Source organism: Sminthopsis crassicaudata, chromosome 3, assembly GCF_048593235.1.
Source record: "Sminthopsis crassicaudata isolate SCR6 chromosome 3, ASM4859323v1, whole genome shotgun sequence".
NCBI classification, from domain to species: domain Eukaryota; kingdom Metazoa; phylum Chordata; class Mammalia; order Dasyuromorphia; family Dasyuridae; genus Sminthopsis; species Sminthopsis crassicaudata.
The window spans coordinates 255540166-255562036 of record NC_133619.1 but is presented as its reverse complement, the minus strand read 5'-3'; the positions used below and the strand labels follow the sequence as shown (position 1 = coordinate 255562036).

General features: G+C 33.2%; 1 protein-coding gene across 7 annotated transcripts in view; it reads right to left on the bottom strand.

Moving 5' to 3' along the window:
• DSCAM (DS cell adhesion molecule) overlaps nt 1-21871 on the bottom strand; it is a 750733-nt gene that overhangs the window by 318304 nt on the left and 410558 nt on the right. For all 7 annotated transcript variants that reach the window (XM_074300489.1, XM_074300491.1, XM_074300490.1 and 4 more), the window contains exon 10: nt 13855-13974. In XM_074300489.1, coding sequence (XP_074156590.1) covers nt 13855-13974 — 120 coding nt within the window. The remainder of the gene's footprint in view (nt 1-13854; nt 13975-21871) is intronic.

The following is a 21871-nucleotide window of genomic DNA, read 5'->3' as shown; positions in this document are numbered from 1 at the left end:
TTTAAAGAGAGCACATTTTCTCCCATAGGGATATCAAATAAAAGGAATATCATAGAAAAGCTGAAAAAGCAAAAGATCCAAAAAAAAAAAAAAAAAAAAAAAAAAAGCCTGACTATAGACCCAGTCCACAAAGAGATAAATCAACAGAGAAGATCATAAGGAAGACAAAAGACTTAATACAACTTCAAAAAGAAAATCAAGAACTTTGAACAAATATCATAATTAGCCAATATTATCTAGTAAAAGAGAAAATTTAAAAGATGCCCCAGAGATCAGTTGACAGCAGCAAGAAATTCTAGAAAAAGGTTGAGGTTCATTTTTTAATAAATTCTCTAATTATTAGGTATATAATAATATAAAATTGTTTCTGATTATTCTTGTCATTTTAATGATTTTAAATTGCTTTTGTTAACTTGCTTTTCCTTCCTATCCTCTTTAATCATATATATATCTTGCATTTAATTATATATGGTGATGGAAATCCAATCCTAATTTTGGCTGCATTGTTTTACAATTTTTCCAGAAATTATTCTCAGTTTTGGAGCTTTTTTCTTAATTAATTTTTGTTTTGAGGTTTGCAGACATTTGGTTAATTATTTTAAAAAATCTTTAGTGTAACTTTTTATATTCTTGTTTTCTATTTTTTAACCTATGCACAACTATTTTGATGACTTATGAGCTAATTAAAATCTTCAGGGATCATTCCTCCTCTGAAAAATCAAATTTCATTAAAAATTAACTTTTAAAAATTTTATATCATTTATCAATTGGAGAAATGATTATTATAAAATTGGATAATTCACATATATCTTTTAAATGATATTTTTATCATTGACATTTGCAGTATTTTTTCTATTTTTTTCTTTTAATTGTAGCATTTTTTGTACAAAACTGTTTTTGAATTTTTAGGTAATGAAATTATTCATTTTTATCTTCTGTGATCGTCTATTTACTTTTTTCATAATGAATGTTAACCCTATCTTTAGATCTGATAGATCTAGATCTAGATCTAGATACACTTCTTTAATTTGTTTGTGATATTACATTTTATATTTAGGTCTGTAAAGGGCCACAGATAGTGGGGAGCCCAAGCAAGGTATAAGACTCTTTAAACTCAAGCAAACAGGGTTATATAGCTAGTAAATGTCTGAAGTCAAATTTCAACTCAAAAAGATAAGTCTTCTTGATTACAGACCCAAAACCTTACTTACTCTTTAGTATTTTTTATATAATCATGTCACCTGTAAAAAGTAAACATTTTGTTTACCCCAATTGAAATTAATTAATATAATAACCTTAACATCGCATATTATATTAATCAATGTAAAAATTTTTAGACAAAGTAAACTTTTTATTTCTGTTTTAAAAGTTAGAAATAATATTCTATTGATATTTCCTTTAAATTTATATATATATGTATATACATATAAACATATATATGTATATATGTATATACATACATATATGTATCTGTCATGTAGTGACAATTATCTTTGTTTCAATCCTGATTTTATTGGTAAAACAGGAAAGGATTATAGCTTACTCTCCTTACTTAAGTACTTGACTTAGAGGGCAAAGAATTAGAAATTTAGGAGATGGCCATTAATTGGGGAAATTGCTGGACAAAGTGTTATTTGTGATTAAGATGAAATACTATTGTGTTGTAAGCAATGATGAGCAGGATACTCTTAGAAAAACCTTGAAAAACTTCCATGAGCTAATGAAAAATGATATACTATATATGAACTAACATCAATAATGTAAGATGATCAGCAGTGAATAACTTAGTTATTCTCTATAAAACAATGATCTGGGATTCAAAATTTAAAGACAAATGTCTTTACATGTAACCCAGGGAAAACAAAATACTAAATTAGTGACATGATCAGGATAAATAAGTTTAAAAAAACCTGTTCCATTAATGGTCATTAAGGATTTCAGTATATATATATATATATATATATATATATATATATATATATATATTTTTTTTTTTTTTTCCATTTTTACTCTGCCTGGCTTATATGTGAAGACCATTTTTATGTCAGAGGAATTTGGAAGATTTTTTGAGGATACTTTTGCAAATTTAATGTAATATTGGAATTGCTTGTTGAATTTTTAAATAAAAACTACTTAAGAATACACGTGCTTTGGTTGTTCATTTAAGAATTGTTAAATTTCTTCTTCAGAGATTGGGTTGCTTAAATTCTCAAATTTTCATTCTGTTAATTTGAGTATTTCACATTTTTTGGTAAACATTCACTAATTTTGCTTAAGTTGATTGTTTTGTGGCTTAGGCAAAATATTTCCTAATAATATACTTTATTTCTTCTTTACTTTTTTGAATGCCTTTTCAGTTTTTGTACTGTAACTTTGGTTTTTCTTTTTCTTTTTAAAAAAAATCAAAGTATCTAATGCTTTATCTCTGTTAAGGTTTCATTTATTTTCTTCAAAAGGATGCTTCTAGTTTTATTTACTAGGTCAATGAGGTTTTTAGTTATTTAAAATATTATTAATCTCTTTGAATTTTAGGATTTAGGATATATCTTTTGGTTCTTGGATTTTTTTTAAAGATTCACTCCCAAATCATTGATTTTTTTTGCCAATGAAATCCTTAGGGATACAAATTTCTCTACATTTGTCTTGCTTTGTATATACTAATATAAAATATTTTGTCTAATTTTAAAAAGAAAATATTAAATGTAACTATCAATCATTTCCATGATTGGTTCTTTGACCCACCAATTTTATAGCATTAAGTTATAGAATCTCCAGTTTATTTTATTTTATTTTTTTGTTTTTAAATAAAATTTTTATTTTGAAAATATGTTCATAGATAGATTTTCACATTCATCCTTGCAAAACCTTGTGTTCCAAATTCTTCTCCCTTTCTCTTCCCACTTTCACAGCAATAAAACATATGTTAAAGGTGTCCAATTCTTCTATGCATATTTCCACATTTATCATGCTGCATAAGAAGTATCAGATCAAAAAGGGGAAAAAATGAGAAAGAAAACAAAAACCAAGGAAAGAAAGGTGAAAAAAAAAAACCAATTTTGATGCTTTGATCCAAATTCAGGCCCCACAATCTTCTTTCTGGATGGCTCTCTCTCTCTATCACAAATGTATTGAAAAGAACCAAGTTCCTCAGAGTTAATCACTGGGTAATTTTATTGCTGTGTATAGTGTTGTCTTGATTCTACTCACTTCACTTAGTATCAATTCAGATAAGTCTTTCCAAGCCTTTCTGAAATCATGCTGCTGATCATTTCTTATAGAACAATGATATTCCATAACATTTATATACCATAACTTATGTAGTCATTTTCCAATTGGTGGGCATCTACTCAGTTTCTAGTTCCTTGCCATTACAAAAAGGACTGCTAAAAACAATTTTGCACATGTAGATCCTTTCCCCTTTTTAATAATCTCTTTGGGACAGGCTTGGTAGAAAGAGACACTATTGTATCAAAGGTTTTCACAGTTTGATAGCCTTCTGAGGATAGTTCCAAAATTCTCTAGAATATTTGGATCATTTCACAACTCAAACATTGTATTAGTGTTCCAATTTTCCCACATTGCTTCTAATATTAATTTATTTTTTCCTGTCATCTTAGCCAATTTGAGAGGTGTGTAGGGTTACCTCAAAGTTGTCTTAATTTGCATTTCTCTGATAAATAGTGATGTAGAGCCTTTTTTCATATGACTAGAAATGGTTTTAATTTCTTCATCTGAAAATTTTCTATTTATATCCTTTTACCACTTATCAACTGGGGAATACCTTGTATTCTTATAAATTTGAGTCAATTCTGTATATATTTTAGAAATGAGGTCTTTTTCAGAATCCTTGACTATACTTAATTTTTCCCAATTTTCAGCTTTGCTTCTAATCTGTTCTGCATTGGTTTTGTTTGTACAAACACTTTTTAATTTAATATAATTAAAATTATCCATTTTGCATTTCACACTGTACTCTAGTTCTGTGTTCCTAATTTCGTTTTCCACAGAGCTGAGTGGTAGACTATCCTTTGTTCTTCAAATGTGTTTATAGTATCTCTCTTTATGTCTAAATCATTAATCCATTTTGACCTTATCTTGGTATAGGTGTTAGATTGATTTCTGCCATATTATTTTCCAATTTTCCCAGCAATTTTTGTCAAATAATGAGTTCTTATCCCAGAAGATGGGGTTTATCAAACTTTACAATGCTGACACTATTGACCATGTTTCTCAGATTAAAGTCAATTCTCATCTAGCCAAACTATCAACTGAAACAAAGCTTTTGAATACTATTAGGCTCCTCTTGTCTGGCTATACACTGAGTGTTCATTCTATTCCAGTAGTAATAATTATTGCTCATATATAACCTGACTGAAACTTTCTGGGTTATATGACAAGATCATGTTACTCTTAAGGATGTCAAGGATAACACACTTGTTCATCTCTATAAAGGAAACATAAATAGGTTGCCTTGTAAAAATCACCAGTGAGAAATGGTGGTCTCTCTTAATCATTAATGGCAAGATTTTTGGCAAAATTCTTGGAAAATGGTCATATAATTGAAAACCATTGTGGGGTCAGAGAGAGTAAAAGAATGGTAGATATAGTGCTTGCTGCCTCACAATTCTAAGGCAAATGCCAAGAGTAAATCACTTGGTTGTTTCCTAGTCTGTCCACAACATTCCTGAATCTGACCAAGGCTTTTTGGTACTGTCATTTGTGACAGTTTGTAGAAGATCATGACAATGTCATTGACTAATTGTGAAGGAAAGAGTGTTATAGGTGATTTCAAGACTTCATTAATCTTGGCCAGTCTTGGCATCTTCTGACAGCAATGATTAAAGTTCTAGCAGCCTTTTCCTTGGTTTGCAGATGATGGCCAAGCTAGAGAGGTTTTACAGCAGTATTATATAGTATAATATCCTCAAACTGCCATCAGATGGACAATGTAAGAAAGGTTCAGGTTAAAAAAAATTAGTTTTAAGAATTGTATTTGTTATATAGCAATTTTGGTACTATGGATTTCATGAATTATGATAAGTGAATGCTATTTGAAATCAATGTTCTTTAATTTTAATTGAGATGTTAGCATAAAATGTCAGATTTCTAGGGAATTGGTAACAAGAAAAAAATGTTTTGCCTGTTTCTAATTTTATTTTCATTATTGCATTTATATTATTCATATTACTGTTAGAAAACTATTATTAAAATTAACATCCTATTATTAGATGAATACTATTAAAACAATATTTCATTATAAAGTATTGTATGAAGGAAAAAATGGATTTTCAACAATCTCTAGTGGAAAATTACAGTTTTTGTTGGTCATGGGAATTTTAACCCCTATTTCCCATAAGTTCAATGTATCTATCAACTTTTATGTTTTTGACTTCCATTCCATTTTATAGGAATATTAGCACCACTCCCCCACAGACAAACTCAAAATTGACTGTAATTTAACTTCTTTTTGTCTACTCTTTTAATTTTGGTTTTTTCTCTCAATGCTATTACTAGAATTTCTGGTGCTGTATTAATAGTGGAGAAAGTGGGCATCTTTGCTGTCCTCCTGTATTTATTAGAAAAGGTTTTATTGCAGTGGTTTCAAACTCTAATAGAAATGAATTCCAGTAGGCTTCATTTTGACTTAAAAAGTCACACATTTACATTAACTATGTTGTATCATGGTTTTTTAGTTGCTAAACATTTTCAAATTAAATTATCATCTGGTTCAGGCCATTCCCAGATATTTGATGTAATGTCTAAGGTTTGTATGCTATGGGATGTGACACCTCTGTTCTAGTATAATCCCAGGGAATATCATGCATGTTGCTTTCTTTTTCTTCCTTCCTTCCTTCCTTCCTTCCTTCCTTCCTTCCTTCCTTCCTTCCTTCCTTCCTTCCTTCCTTCCTTCCTTCCTTCCTTCCCTCCCTTCCTATCTCCCTCCCTTCTTCCCTTACCTTCCTCCCACCCTTCCTCCCTTTCTTTTTTCCTTTTCCTCCTTCTTTCCTTCTTTTCTTCTGATGAAAGTGAATCCTGAAACTGTGTGCCCTTTAATCATTAAAAGAAGGGAGATTCAGGGTCTTAGCCTTTTCCCTGGGAAAGCATATCTTCCCAGACAAGCCCTTCTCAAGTGGCTTCGTTCTATTGGAAATCATGGGCAAATAACCCCCCATTGAAACTGAGATCTTTGGGGGGTGGCCTGGATCCCCTTCATGGAATTCCTCGGCCAGTGGTCCTCAAACTTTTTAAATAGGGAGCCAGTTCACTGTCCCTCAGACTGTTGGAGGGCTGAACTATAGTAAAAACAAAAACTCACACTCTCCACCCCTCAGCCCATTTGCTATAACCTGGCGGGCTGCATAAATATCCTCAGCGGGCTGTATGTGGCCCATAGGCTGTAGTTTGAGAACCCCTGTACCTAGACTCTGGGGAAAAGCCTTCAGAATTATTTTATTCAATTGGAGATCTCTGTCTGATGTCCTTTATTGATTACAGACAACTCCTAGCCCCAGGCCAACATTTTGTCCATATTACCAGAGGTCTATTAAACACATTTTTGCCAAATTCCTTATTAGGATTTTGCCTGCTAAGAAAGCCTTCTTCTTAGTGAGTAATAAACTTCCCTTTTGCCATACAGACTTTTCGAGTTTTCGAATTCTTTTGCATTAGACCTGAGCCAACCAAAGGGGATTCCCTACCTCAATTCTCACAACTCCCCACTACTACTAGCACCACATTATTTTTAGTTCCTGACTGTGAATCCCCATAGGAATCTGGATGAGGTAAATCCTTTTCTTCTTGTTTTATTCTATAGCCAGGACAATCCAAATTCCCAGGAAAATTTGAATTGTTGAGGCTCCATGCCCAGCAGAATTCTCTTAGGGACGCCTGAATGGGAATTCCTGAATTCTCTGACAAAAGTCCCCTTAATCAGGGAGCATTTTGTTATCTCTCCATCTTTAGAGATGTCTAGAGAAGGACAAGGAACAATAGAATTGGGGAAACTAAGACTTGTGGCAAAATGGGACAAAACACCTCTGTTTCTAAGGATCCTTCCTTAGGAAGTCTCTTAAAAAACAGAGACAAATTCAGGTTGAAGATCTCAAAACTGGAAAGCTTAAATTAAAACAGCATTGCAGGATGCTGCTTAAATTTGCTGGAAGAAAATCGAACTCCTTCCTTCCAGCTCCTCTAGGGACAAGGGAGCCCTCCTCTGCATCCCTATGCAGTGCTATCAGCTATTCAGCTGCTGAATCCCTTCCAGAACAGGACCTTATGAATGGCAATATTTCTTTAACTCTATCTCTCTCTCATCTCAACCAGATCCTGAGACTCCCAGCCTTTTTTCTCATCCTCGGAATACTGATTCTAACTTCTGCCATCTGGGAGAAGCAGCAGACTTCAGGGGGAGACACTCAGAGCAGAGGTGCCTCTTTAAATGTCAAATCTCTTCCAGACTGAAAAAAAAAACCTGGCTATTACTCTGAGGAATCTACCCAGCTTTTTGAGGGATCCAAGGCCAATATCCTCCTTGATCTGTACTGGGGAGATGTTAATATTGAACAATCTGACCCAGATATATGGAGGAAGCTGCAGAAGCCAGATTTGGTCCCTCAAATTTCTCCCTTAGAAATAGCTGTTGGAATCTTTAATGAGAGGGATCAAGCTGCACCTGAGAAGAGAGGCCACAGAATTAAATAGAGTTTTGGAGAAAAGTCCTTACTCTTGGCTACTGACATTTCCAGGAACCACAAAGGTCCATGCTTTAGGTGTCATGGAAACTATCCGAGGAGACTTCCCAGTCCTTGTCCTGAGTTTGACCAGGAGCACTGGAGGGGAGACTGCCTATAAGGGATGAGCTGCCTCCCAAATGGCCTGCCCTCCATCAATAGTTTGGTGCTTGGTCAAGCTCCCCCCTTACTCCACCATGACAGCCCAACACCTGGTGGCTGGTAAGACCATTGACTTTCATTTTGCTAGGGGAGGGATTTCTTCTTCATTCTTCCTCTGGCACTCTGGTCTTATCTGTCCCTCTTTCCATAGTGGGGAATTGCAGGGGAATTTAAGAGGTGCCTTGAGACCTCTCCTCTGCCTCCACAGCTTGGTGACCTGCCATTTAAATGCTTGTTTGTTATTATTTCCTCCTATCTGCCACCTTATTGGGGCATGATTTAATGGTGAAATTGGGGATTCAATTTTCTTTTCTCAGACTTCCAGATGATTTCTCTGCTCCAACCTTAGCCAGGACTGAACTTTTGGAGTGGCTTAATTGCATCCTTATCTTGATCTGCAGTCCTGACCAGTTATCTCCCTAAGATGGCCCTCTTGCCTCAGATAGATGGTTGCCTCAGCTCTTTTAATTAAAGAGGCCTCAAAACTTTGGAACAGCCATTAGAGGTTTTAACTCCCTGGGTTCAGAGCATTTTAGAAGCCAAAAGGCATCAGTGGCTTGCTGGTGAGAAGCTTAATAGATATCAGGCTCTCCTACCTGATCTGACTCACTGGGTGTGTCACGCTCTTAACCCTGCTGCCCTGTTCCCTGACACCACCCAGTGGGGAAACATCATTCATAGCTTTCTTGAAAATGGGGAAAGAAAGGCAGGTTATTCTGTGGTGACTCTCAATGGCAACCTAGAAGCTAAGCTACTGCCTCCTGGGACTTCTGCCCAGAAGGCTGAACTCATTGTCCTAACCAAACCTTTGAAACTGGGGAAGGGGAATGAGAGTGAACATCTATATTTACTTCAAATATGCTTTTCATATTTTGCATGCTTATGGGCCTATATGGAAAGAGAGGGGTTGTTTCACAACAAAAAAATTCTCCCATTAAATAAGCAGGAGAAAGTCTACAGCTATTACAAACTGTCCACGAACATAGGGAGGTTTTAGTCATATTTTGTAAAGGATATCAGAAGGGAGATAGATTCACTTCAGGCCAAGGGAAATTAGGTTTGTAGATTCAGCTGCTAAAGCTGCTGCCTGTTTATCCTTGACCATAGAAACTTTAATTCCTCAGTTCCCTGATTCTTATACCCTTTCCTATAATTCACAGAAAAAAAAAAAAAAACCTCTTGCAGAAGAAAGGGGATACATCCTTTCTCCTTCTGGCTGGTTTCAAACAACCTCAGACCAACTCTTGATCCCACAGGCAAGTGAGTGGAAACTGATCTTTGGCCTCCATCAGGCCACACAACTGGGGAGAAATGCTCTCCAATCCCTGGTGAAAGGCATTTTTTTCTTGTTACAAAATCAGGCAGGTCTGCCAAGCCTGCCCAGTTTGTGCCCAAGTAAATCCTGAGGAGCTGATTAACTTCCCCTTCTTCTGAAGTCTGTTCAGAGAAGGGGCACACTCAAGGAAAGATTGGCCAATAGTCTCTATGAAAACACCCCCTTGCTGGGGGTTTCAAACTACTTTAGGTTTTAACACCTTTACTAATTGGGTAGAAGTTTTTCTATGCAGAACTGAGAAGGCTCTGAAAGCATCAAAGCACTTGCTAAGCCTGCCTGAGCTCTTTACAGGGAGACAAATAGTCCAGCTTTTACTTCTCAAGTATTTCAGAGTATTCCTGTGAAGACTCTGGAAAAAGAAGGATGAAATTGTCTATATTCTTCTTTCTCTCACTCTCACTTTTCTACTTAACTTTTTCTCATTTCAAGGATGAGAACTTTTTGCTTCTATCATTTTCTCTCCTACTTTTCTTGTCATTCTAAGGCCCCGGCCAGCAATTAACTCCCTAGCATTCTATGGCCCCTTCCAATAGTTAACTCCTTAGCTTTTCAACTAGAGAGCTCTGTAGGCAGTGGGGGTGTTCAGCATTGTTGGGTAGGCTATCAGCATTCCTAAGGCAGCCCACAGATGGGACCTGATGCATTTTTTGAAAAAGGACCCATTCCCAAACATCATCATCTCAACCCTGGATGATACCCCACTTTTAATCTGCTCCTGAGATCTATTTTCTCTAGGCTTCAAGCTACGAATTCTCAACTATTCCTTCAGTGTGGAGATAATGGAATGACTAACTAGGACACATACCACCCCTTAGATGCCACTGCTGCTGTCTTCCCCTCCTGGCCTGAACACCCAATGAACTTAGGGACATCTCTACAACCCTTTTCAGCTTGAAGAAACTACAGAAAATGAGACCTTTGCCTCTTTACTCCAAATGAATTTGGGGGGACAGATTGAGGGGGGAAATGATGAGATAAACCCTGAAACTGTCCCTTTTAATATGTAAAGAAGGGAGATTAGGACTCAGGCTTTAACCTTGGAAATCATACCTTCCCAAACAAGCCCTTCCCAACTTAAGTGGCTTCATCCAATTGGAGATCTTGGTCAAATCACCCCTCCCCCCCCATTGAAACAGATTTTTTAGGGAGTGACCTACATCCCCTTCAGGGAATTCCCAGACTCTGGGAAAAAGCCTTCAAAATGATTTTATTCAATTGAAGATCTATCTGATGTTCCTTATTGATCAGCTCAGACAGCTCCCAGTCCCAGGCTAACATTTTGCCTATATAACGAGGGGTCTGTTAAATCTACTTTTGCCAAATTCCTCATTAGAAATTTGCCCACTGAGAAAGCCTCCTTAGTGAACAGCAGATCTCTTTTCTGCCACTCAGATTCTTGGATTTGTGAATTCTTAGACATTGGACTTGCTCCAACCAGAGGCTATTACCTACCTCAATTTTCACACCTCTCCACTACCAGTAGCACTTCCTCCCTCCCTCCCTCCTTTCCTTCCTTCCTTCCTTCCTTCCTTCCTTCCTTCCTTCCTTCCTTCCTTCCTTCCTTCCTTCCTTCCTTCCTTCATTCCTTCCTTCCTTCTTTTCTTCCTTCCTTCCTTCCTTCCTTCCTTCCTATCTCCCCCACCTCACATAAATGGGGCTCTTCCTTGATCTATTGAGAAAATCCAGTATTTTTGAAAGTTTATTTTAATACAATTAATTAGATTAATTATATTTCTAATGTTGAATTATTCTCAACTTGGATATGATGACTGATTTCTTGGGTGAATTCCTGCAATCTGATAGGATTTTATATTTTAAATATTTAAGGATTCATTAATTATATTTTTCCATATTCTTCTGTGTTTTATAAAGTTTAGGTACCAGGACTGTCTTAGTCTCAAGAGAAGTCTTGAGATAGCTTTCTTAATTTTAAAGAATAATTTTTATAATGTTGGTATTATTTTTTGAATTGCTTTTGTATTTACTGTGCATCTTTTTATATGTGTGGTTTTGGTCAGTTACAGATTGTAGGGTTTTATTTTCTTAGCCAATCTGTCAGTATTTATTTCTTTTTGCCATATTTCATTGTGCAATCCAATCTAATTAGGGTGTTTTCCTCTTACTTTTAAAAGGAAAGTACTTTTTCCCTTGTTATTTTTGCTTAATTTACTTTAGATAAATTTATTCTCACTTCATCTCCTTTTCTCAGTCAAGAGGCTTCCAATCTATGAAACTTTCCCCTAGTGTTGGATTTTTACTTAACTTATTATGTTTTTATTTTTGCTTTCTATATAGTTATTTAATTCTTCTCTTTGCCCTTCCCCATAGTCAAGTGAATTTCACCCTCCTCTTCGTCGCTTTGGTTTTATTAGTTTTTTTTTTTTCTTTTAAAAAAACATAATTTTCTGTCCTTTTTTTTCCTTCTATACATGGTCCTTCTTCATAGTTCTTCTTTAGTTTTTAAATACATCATAGAATTAAAGCTTCAAAGAAACCTATTCTTTGTTCCCACATTTAAATAGTTTCTGCTACATCCTTATATATTTTGCCTTCTGGCATCTTTTATTTGTTTTGTTTGTTTGCTTTGCCTCACTCTTAGAAAGGCAGGTTCCTGCTGGTAATAAAAAGGATGTTTTCCCATGATAGAAATTTTCTTATATTCCTGATTGTGTAATTTATTATTACTTTCTGCCTTCCTTGTCATATTCCTCCATTTGCTTCTCTCTAGATCACAAAGTGAAAAGATATACCTGATGGATGTTTTTACATTATGTATCTTCCTTCTTTTTAAAAACTTTCCCTTTTGTGGGGACAATTATTAAGAAATATTTTAGACTGCAAATTCATAATCATTGTAATAATTAGAAACTTTGAAAATAACAATTTTCTCTGAACTAGTCAAAAATAGTATGAAATGCTAATTAATGGAAGAATTGGAAGGACCTGCTTTCATCCTCAAGAGCATTGATCCCAGGTTAACAGTTTATGAAAATCAGCTAGAAATCTCACTAATTAGTCTCCAAGACCTTGGTTATTTTGCTAGCCACTTGGTTAGTTTTTCTCAGTATGATTGTCTTATGATTATTTCTCCTTAATTCTATCACCCTTTTTTCTCTATGTTTGAGTAGGTTTTATTTCTACATCAAACTCTCTGTGTGAATGTACTGCATGCCAATTGGCTAGTTAAGGTGAAAGTGAGGGAGTAGAAAAAACAGACAAACCCCAACAATCTGTTGCATACAGGAAACATCAAAAACATAAAATTAAGGGAATTAGGAAAAAACATTTCTATGTACCAAATGAATTAAAAAACACAGGAATTGTAATCATGTTATTTAATAAGAAAACAAAACAGATATTAAAATAATAAAAGGAAAAGGAAAATAAAAAGCAAGTTATGTTATTCTGAAAGGAACCATAGAATCCAAAATAACATCAGCAATAAACATTTATGTTCCAAGTATCTTAGCATTTAAAGTCATAAAGGAAGCATTATCTGTATATGAAGATATAAAAATAGCTCAATAGTTGCACTAGACATTAATGTTCCTCCATCAATTTTGGATAACTTTAACAGGAAGATAAAAGAAAAATATGTAATTGAAAAAATTGCTGAAGAATCTAGAAGTAAAGACATATGAATTCTTCTATATAGTACCACCAAAGTATATGTATTTCTCAATGCTACATAGAGCTTTTATAGAAAAGAATCTTGTATTTGAAACAAAAATAAAAAAGCAGAAATAATAAAATATCCAGCTAGCTTTCTGGAGGCCCTCTGTAATGGGTTTTGGTTTCAGTGCAGTAGGCAGGAGAGCCATCAAGGACAGTCTCTATCTTGAAGTCCCTGTCTGGCTGTTTGTCCCCAGTTTATATATTCTATTACGATTACATCATTATAGTATACTGAGTATGAACCAATCATTATATCACCAGGGAACCATTATTTGTTTTAAGATTAAATTAGTCATACTGAACTAGAGAGCTCACATGCTAAACTAGATAACCATAAATAAAACACCATTTAACACCATTTATACAATAAAAAAGAATCAGTTCTTCATGGATTATACATAAGACATAGATACAAATAAAAATTTAGTGAGTGGTTCAAATAATAAATGATAGAAAGAACCAGTAAGTGAAAGAAAATAATGATGAACAATATACCAAGATTTTTGGGATGTTGCTAAAGTATTTATGAAGGGAAAATCATATCCCTTTTAAAAAACATTAACAAAATATACAAAGAGAGAATTAATGAACTGAATATGCTTTTTGAAATTAAAGGGTCGAAAAAGAAAAGTAAAATAAGCAAATAGGACATTAAAATTAGAGAAGAAATAGCTTTTGGCAATAAATATGTGTTCTGTTAAAGAAGCTGGAAGCTGGTAAAGTAGTTTACTAGTACTTAGTGCATCAACATGAAGGGATTTAAACAAAAAGTATGGTGGTTATTTGTATCCACCACTTTCCAATTTTTCAGAAGTACTATAGTTTAGGTACTGTAGTTTACTATAGTTTTCATTTAGTTGAAAGGGAATTTTCCAAACCTGTGATAATTCTTGATTACTTTACATGTGCATAGTTGTTTACAAGTAGACCCCAAACCCAATATGTTCATACCTTTTGAGAATTTCCAGACTATTGTGGGCACAGGATAACCCTCTGCTGAACAATTAAGGATGACAGCTTTTCCATAAATTCCATCTTGGTCACTTGGCTGAACCACAAATTTAGGTGGAACTGAAAAGAGAAAGCATTGATAAAACACTTAGATAAAGAAGATATCTTACCAGAGAATTATTAAGAAGCTCAGAAATTCCAATGAACCTGAAAAAAACCAAGAAAACTTAAAATATATCATAACATAAAAATTAGTGTATGGTACCAGAAAATACAAGGGGGCAAAGGTGAGTCTGGTCCAGTGAATTTTTATATTTACAACCATGAACTGCTGTTGAAGAGAAATGTCAATCCCCAAGAATAAATTCTTGAACCATAAGATTCAGTTGGGCAAAACCAGTCAGAGAATATATTTATGCTTTCAGGTTTGTATGATCAATATTATATTCAGAGACAAATTTTGTGAAAAATAGTTCAGAAATTATTGAGAAAAAAAAAGGAAAACATTTTTCTTGAAAAAGTTTGAGCAGTTTCTGAATATATTCTTTTTCTCTTGTCATGTTCTGGTTAGCTTTCTGGAGGTCTTGGGACCAGCCTTTTTTTTTTTTAAACAGAGTAATCACCACAAGAATAGTCAGGGATAAAGTACAAAGTCTTTATTATCTCTTTCACAGTCTGTCTTCTTCACCTGGGGTCCAGCTAGCTTTCTGGAGGCCCTCTGGAATGGGTCTTGGTTTCAGTGGAGTAGGCAGGAGAGCTACCAAGGACAGTCTCTATCTTGAAGTCCCTGTCTGGCTGTTTGTCCCCAGTTAATATACTCTATTACAATTACTGAGTATAAACCAATCATTATATCACCAGGGAACCATTATTTGTTTTAAGATTAAATTAGTCATACTGAACTAGAGAGCTCACATGCTAAACTAGATAATCATTGTCTTATCAATTCCACTGAGTTAACATCTTGTTGTAGGATTAAATCAATCATATTGAGTTTCTGCCCTTTACATTTTCCCTTTAATATGAACTAAGAAAGGAAAATTAAATAAAATTTCATGCTGAATTTACCACAAACCTATGAAATAGTCAAATTTATTATGATCTCCTTGACTGATTTAATAAGTCTCAACTTTATATACTACTTACATTAGATTTGGGTGAAAATTCTGGGACAAAATAATAAAGTGTGTTAAAGGAAGAAGTAACCTTAAAGATTACTGAGTCCAAAATGATTTTATGATGAGGTAACCAATAGAAATTAAGTGCCCTGCTTAAGGTTAAACAATAAGTTAGTGGCAGAAGTAAGGAAGAATGTGGTATTTTGAAACCTAGCTTATTATTGCCAGTGATGAGAGAATGATTTCATATTGGATCTACAGAAACATGCAAAGGGCAAGTTATTGGCTATATGTTGATTAAAGCAAAGGTTTCTGATAAAGATACTTCTTACTTTAAAAAAATCACTTTAGTGATTTAGTGATCAAAGTTCCTTTGAGCTAAGGCATTGTGGTTTTTAAATATGACTTTTGTTAAAATTTTCCTGGGGAGGTTAGCATATCAACTTGGAAAATTTAGCCATTTGTGAAAGTGGGATTTTTTTTGTTTTTTTTGTTTTTTTCTCTAAACACAGAACCTTGAAGGAATGTGGCGCTAAAAAAGGGGTTTGATTTTTTTTTTTATTTTTTTATTACTGAATCAAAGAATCTTAGATATCTCAGAGATTACCTGGTTCAGTCATGTTCTCTACAATATAATAAGCAAGTGATAATAGTCTTTGCTTGAAGATTCCTAATGGGAAAAAAGTCACTTTTCAAAAGCAGTTTATTCCATTTATTTATTAGTTAGAAAAATAAGTTGTTTAGATCTGCCTTTGTATGTTTCACCCATTATAAACCCATTTTAAAAATTTTTATTCATTATTTCTAATTTTGCTTTATGTGGCTAAACAAAATAAGTATAACCTCTCTCAAAATAAACAACTGTTGGCAGATTTGGAATTTCAGATTAAACCTCTTTCATAATTTTAACTGATCCTCCCATGATGTCAATCCACCACACTATTCTCCCTTTTCCTAGATGCTCTTCAGCAATATTGGACTTTGAAAAATATGGTGCCAATAACTAAAAATAGTACTCCTGATAATTTGGGGTAAGATCAGAACATAGTAGAAATTTACATTCCTAATCTTGGACACAATGCAGGCAAAGATCATATAATGATCCTTAATAAGCTTTAAGTAAATGAAAATACATAAGATTTTTTTCTTTTTCAGATTAACCTCTATTTAACTATACATGACCCATTCCATTTAAATTACCCCAAAATTTATGCATTTATATTTGCTGCTGAGAAGGTTAATCTAATAAAATTCAGCTTACCATTCTAAATTGTTGAATTTCATTTTTGCATCCTGCAATTAATGTGGTAACTATTATTATTATTATTATTTTTGCTGAGACAGTTGAGGTTAAGTGACTTGCCCAGGGTCACATACTACATACTAGAAAGTGTTAAGTGTCTGAGACCAGATTTGAATTTAGGTCCTCCTGACTTCAGGGCTGATGCTCTATCTGCTGCATGATCTAACTACGCCAGGTGGTAACTATTTTTAAGAGATTTTTTTTTTAAATCTGAAGGTCTGTTATAATTGTCAAACATGTCATTGAAGAAGCCATAAGAATATTGTTTAATGAGGAACTATGATATATGAAGTATAACATTTGGTATTTCTTGTAAATGTGACATTAAATAATTATCACTTATTTTTATTTAAAAAAAACAATAAAAGGAGAGATATTACATCTGAAGCAATGATCAATATAGTCTGGACTAGATTACTCCATTTTCTAGGTATTACTAATATACTGAAATACAAAATACTCCCTTATACAAGCAAACTAAGTTCTAAGAGATTTCTAAATATTCTCTTATAGTTTATATTTTGAAGAAAGTACAAAATTACATTTAGGGTAGTGATTCTGAGATACAGTAGGGATTCATTAGAAAACCCAGCTAAGAAAACTGTCATGGGCATAATGAATAAAGATCCTCAAAATGGGTATATGAGAAAAACTTTCCTCAGGAATTCTAAGTGATATTAGGGAATAAGATTTTGTGACTGTCTTATTGTTTTGCCTTGAGCACAATTCTTACTGGGTATTTACTTAATTGTATGATATTCCCTAGGAGTTGTTTGCTTTTTATCCACCTTCATTTGGATAAATTGTGGCCAGAAGGCTTATAAATATAAAATATTGTGCCATATTTCCATATTACCTAATAAAAAATTACTTAGGTTTGTGGCTAAAGTTTTAGTCAAGAAGATTATAAGTATTAAAAGTTAAAAGCTATTACATTATATCGAATTTAGACCTATGCTCATGCTTTCTCTATTGATAAGAAATTATCTAAAAATCTAATTTTAAGTTTGAAATGACATATCTCTAAGAGGCTATAGTTTCAGGAAATTATTTTAGGGCTTTTTAGGGGCATTAATCCTACAAACTCAAATAAAATTATAATTTAAAAAGTAATTTTAAAAACAGATGGACAGCTAACATTCATCACTCAGTGACATTTCATGAAGTCAGGAGGAATTATTTCAAGGCAGTTTTTTGAAAAATATGGTTCTAAGTTCTGTTGCTAATTTTTCTGATTTCTTTAGACTTTGGACCTACCAAGGGAATCACTGGCACAAAGAATAAATGCCTTTTAGGGATTTGGGGGAAATAGTTTCAAATTATTTTCAAGAATGGATGGATCATTTCACTGCTTTATCTGTAGTGTATTAATGTGCCTATTTTCTCACAGGTCCTTCTTAATTTGCCATTTTCTATTTTTTGCCATTTTCCTATAATAAGAATTCCTGCAAACACATTTACAAAATATAATGAGAGGTTTAATTAATTATATATGCATTTTGAAAATTGAATGATCAATAATAAACAAAATTAAAAGAGGACAAAGTAAACAATAGAGACAAAGTAAATCAAAAACAAAAACTAAATAATGATAAAACTAAAAGTGTACTCTAATAAAACTTTAATAACTAATTATTTAAAAGAAAATAGAAAATAAATAGACTATAAAACAACGAACATGAAATTAGAATAAAACAAAAAAGAATAAAATAATCATTAGAATTTCTGAGCACAATTACAAAGTATCAAAATTGAGAACACAAAAAATAGAGGAACACTTTAAAATGTATAATATACTCCAGATAACAAAAGGCAAAAGATAATTTTAATTATTCAATCTTAGAAAAGTAAGAAGAAATAGCCATAAAGTAGCTTCCAAAGGAAATACTGGATTTGTTTGAGAATTCTATAAACTTTTAAAGAATAATTAGTACCCATACTATACAAATTATTCTCAATATTTGAGGGAAAAAGTTCCTTATGAAACTACTTTTAGGAGACAAATATGTAGTTCTAATAACAAAAAGAAGGAAGGATAAAGCATAGGAAAAGTATACACCAATGTTGTTCATGAATCAATATTAAAAAAATAAAAACTTATACAAAAGACAATAGTAATTCATACAAGAAAATATTCATATGAATATTTTGGATAAAATAATGCATCAATGAAATTCCATAACCCCAAATGTGATTAAAATTCAATGTGGAAAACATAATCATTCATATGACCAGGAATTTAAATATGATTTAATAATAGTGGGAAAATCATATTAAAATTCTAAGATGATGCAATTATTTTAATACAACTAAAAAAGTCTTTCACAAAGTACAACACTTATTTATCATAAAACTACAAAAAGCATATGTACAGAGGGATTTTATTATATTAGATTAATTTAATTAGATTAAAAGAAGTCCCTCTATACATATGCTTTATGTAGTTTTATGATAAATAAGTGTTTTATATATATATTTATATATATATACATATATATAGTACCTACAGCAAATATAACACTAGAAGCTTACCAAACAAATATAGGAGCAAGCAAGGATACTTACTCTACAAATTATTATTATTTTATAATTCTGGATATGATAACTATGGCAATGTAAAGATAATATATATTAAATATATAAATGATTATATATAAATATAATGATTGCATATAAATATATAAATACATATATATAAAGATGAGGTAAAATAATCTCTTTGTTGCTAAGAGTTTACTTAGAATATTCTAGGGAAATATCAAAGTTGTTAATTGAGCAATAATAGTTTCAATAAAGTTATAGACTACAAAATAAAAGCTAAAAATATCAGTGACAAAATCCAAAAGCAGTATTAGAAAGAGACATTTCATTTCAAATGACTGCAATATACATAAAATATTTTGAAGTCAACCTACCAAAGCCCACAAAACATATATACAAATTCAACTGCAAATTACTTCTTAAAGAATAAAGTACTTAAATATGTGAATGAATATCCAAAACTTATGACATACCAAGATGAATAAAATGACAGTATTACCAAAATTAATTTTTAATTTTAATACTATACCAATCAAATTATCAAAGGGACACATTATATAACTCAACAAAAATAACAATAAAATAGTTTTGAATAATAAAACATATAGACTATCAAGTGAAATAATGAAAAATGGTAGGGAATGAAGAGGTTCTAGATCTTAAACTATTGTATAAAACAAAAATCATGAAAGCTATGTGGTACTGGCAAAAAAAAAACAGAGTAGATAAATGGCATATATTATATAAGAGAGCATCAGAAACAATGATACTCAGTAATTCAGCTCACTCAATAATTGGTTAAAACTCAGTAACCTAGCAATTATAATTGGGAGTTTTCTACTTCATGGAAAACTGGAAAGCAGGCTAGTAGAAATGAGGCTTAGAACAACACTTTATACCATATTCTACAATAAATTCCAAATGTATAGGTGATCTTTAAATCAAGGATTATTTTATTTTAAAAATTTGAAGAAAACCAAATTATATAATTTTCCCAGGCACATGGAGATATGTTCTTAGTCAAATAAGAGATAGCAAATATTCTAAAAGATAAAATAGGTAATTGATTTGATGAAACTGAAAAGGTTCTGCATAAACAAAATTAATTCACCTAGAATAAGAAGGAAAGTGATCAAATCAGAAAACAAAATATATTTAAATAAAATTTATTTAGTAAAAGTTTAGTATCCAAAATTCATAATTTCAGTTATTATAAGCATATGTATGTTTTATCTAAAAGGCATATACATGTACATTTAAATTTGCATTTATTTAAAATGCATATATTCAATAAATAAATGGTTATAAGATATAAACACATATAAGAGTATATAATTATTAAGACTATATGGGAGGCAGAGCCAAGATGGTGGAGAAGGCACACGCTCTTTAAGCTCCTCTCTCTTGCCTTCACTACCAATCTTTGAATTTAGCCTCCAAAATAGTGCTTGACTGGTGAAATTCGTGAAGATTAAAGATGCAATGAATTTCCAGCTGAAGGCAATCTCAAGACTGCCAGAACAGGTTTGTCTGAGGGGCTGGAATAGACCAGCATCAGACAGGGAAATAGGAAAGTTTGGCATCCTGAGAGGACCAGGGACAGAGGTAGCTGCTATGACAAGAAGAGCAGTGGAAACAACCCTGCAATAAGCTGACTGCTTTGCCTTGATTGTAAAGCAAGGTACAGAGTACTTTAAAAACACCAGAACTGTACCCCCCCAAAAATCGGAAGTGACTCAGCATAGGCCAGTGCAACTGTGAAGCTGCACGCTGAAGAATGGCCAGGGCAGCTGCAAATCTACACAGCAGGGGGGTGCAGCCTGGGGCAGCCTCTAATCTACACAGTGGGGGACTCAGCCTGGGGCAACAGAACCTAAGTAGCAAGACTGTGCTTCTGGGCAGAGAAACTTCTGGTCTGAGCAGGGCTATTCAGCTAATCAGCTGTTGATACCTACAGCACCACAGCAGCTTCTGATTGAGGTAGTAACACTTTCACTGTTCACACTCTTGCCTCAAGGCAGTCATTAATCCACACAGTGGGGTTCTTAGCAGAGCATCCCCCACAGCCAGGCTGTACAGACCTGAGTCACTTCTGTAAGGGAACTATTTCCCAGATCACTCCTGTACCTGGCCACTCCTTGTAGCTGGTTGATGGCCATACATCTATCCCTGTTCTTCAGAGGAAGCAGAGGAAGCTGATAACCTCCTGGCCTTGAAGGCAGACCCTACAGGCTTTAAAAAATGAGTAAAAAATTAAAAGGATGATTGATAGCTTCTATATGTAAAGAGAGCAGATTTTCAACCCTGAGGAGACTAATAGCAGACAATCTCCTGACAATGATTGGTCCCTAACACAAAAGGCTCTCCTAGAAGAGTATTAAAAATCTTAAAAGGGAGCTAAAAGAAAAATGGGGAAAGGAAAGAGAAGCTATGCAAGAGAATAACAACTTCCTGAAAGGTGAACTGGAAAAGGTAAACAACTTCCTGAAAGGTGAATTGGAAAAGGTAAAAAACTCTCAGGAAGTTTAGGGAAACAGAATTTGTGAATTGGAAAAGATAAAGAACTCCCAGGAAAGTAGAATTGGTGAATTAGAAAAAGAAAACAACTCACTAAAAAAAGTAGTGAAATGGAATAAAATAACTCATTTAAAAGCTCAATTGTAAATATACAAAAATAATTTTTAAAAGCTAATGAATAAAATAACTCATTAAAAATCAGAACTGAACAAATAGAAATGAATGATTCCCTGAGACAACAAGAATCAGTCAAGCAAAACCAAAAGAATGAAAAAATAGAAAGAAATATCATATATCTATTAGGAAAAACAACAGACTTGGAAAATAGATCTAGGGGAGATAATCTGAAGATTATTGGACTTCCAGAAAATTATGATGATAAAAAGCCTAGATACTATTTTACAGGAAATCATCAAAGAGAACTGCCCAGAGATAACAGAATCAGAAAGGAAAATAGGCATTAAAAGAATTCATCTTCTGAAAAAACCCCTAAAACAACATGCCATGGAATATTGTGGCCAAACTTCAGAACTATAAG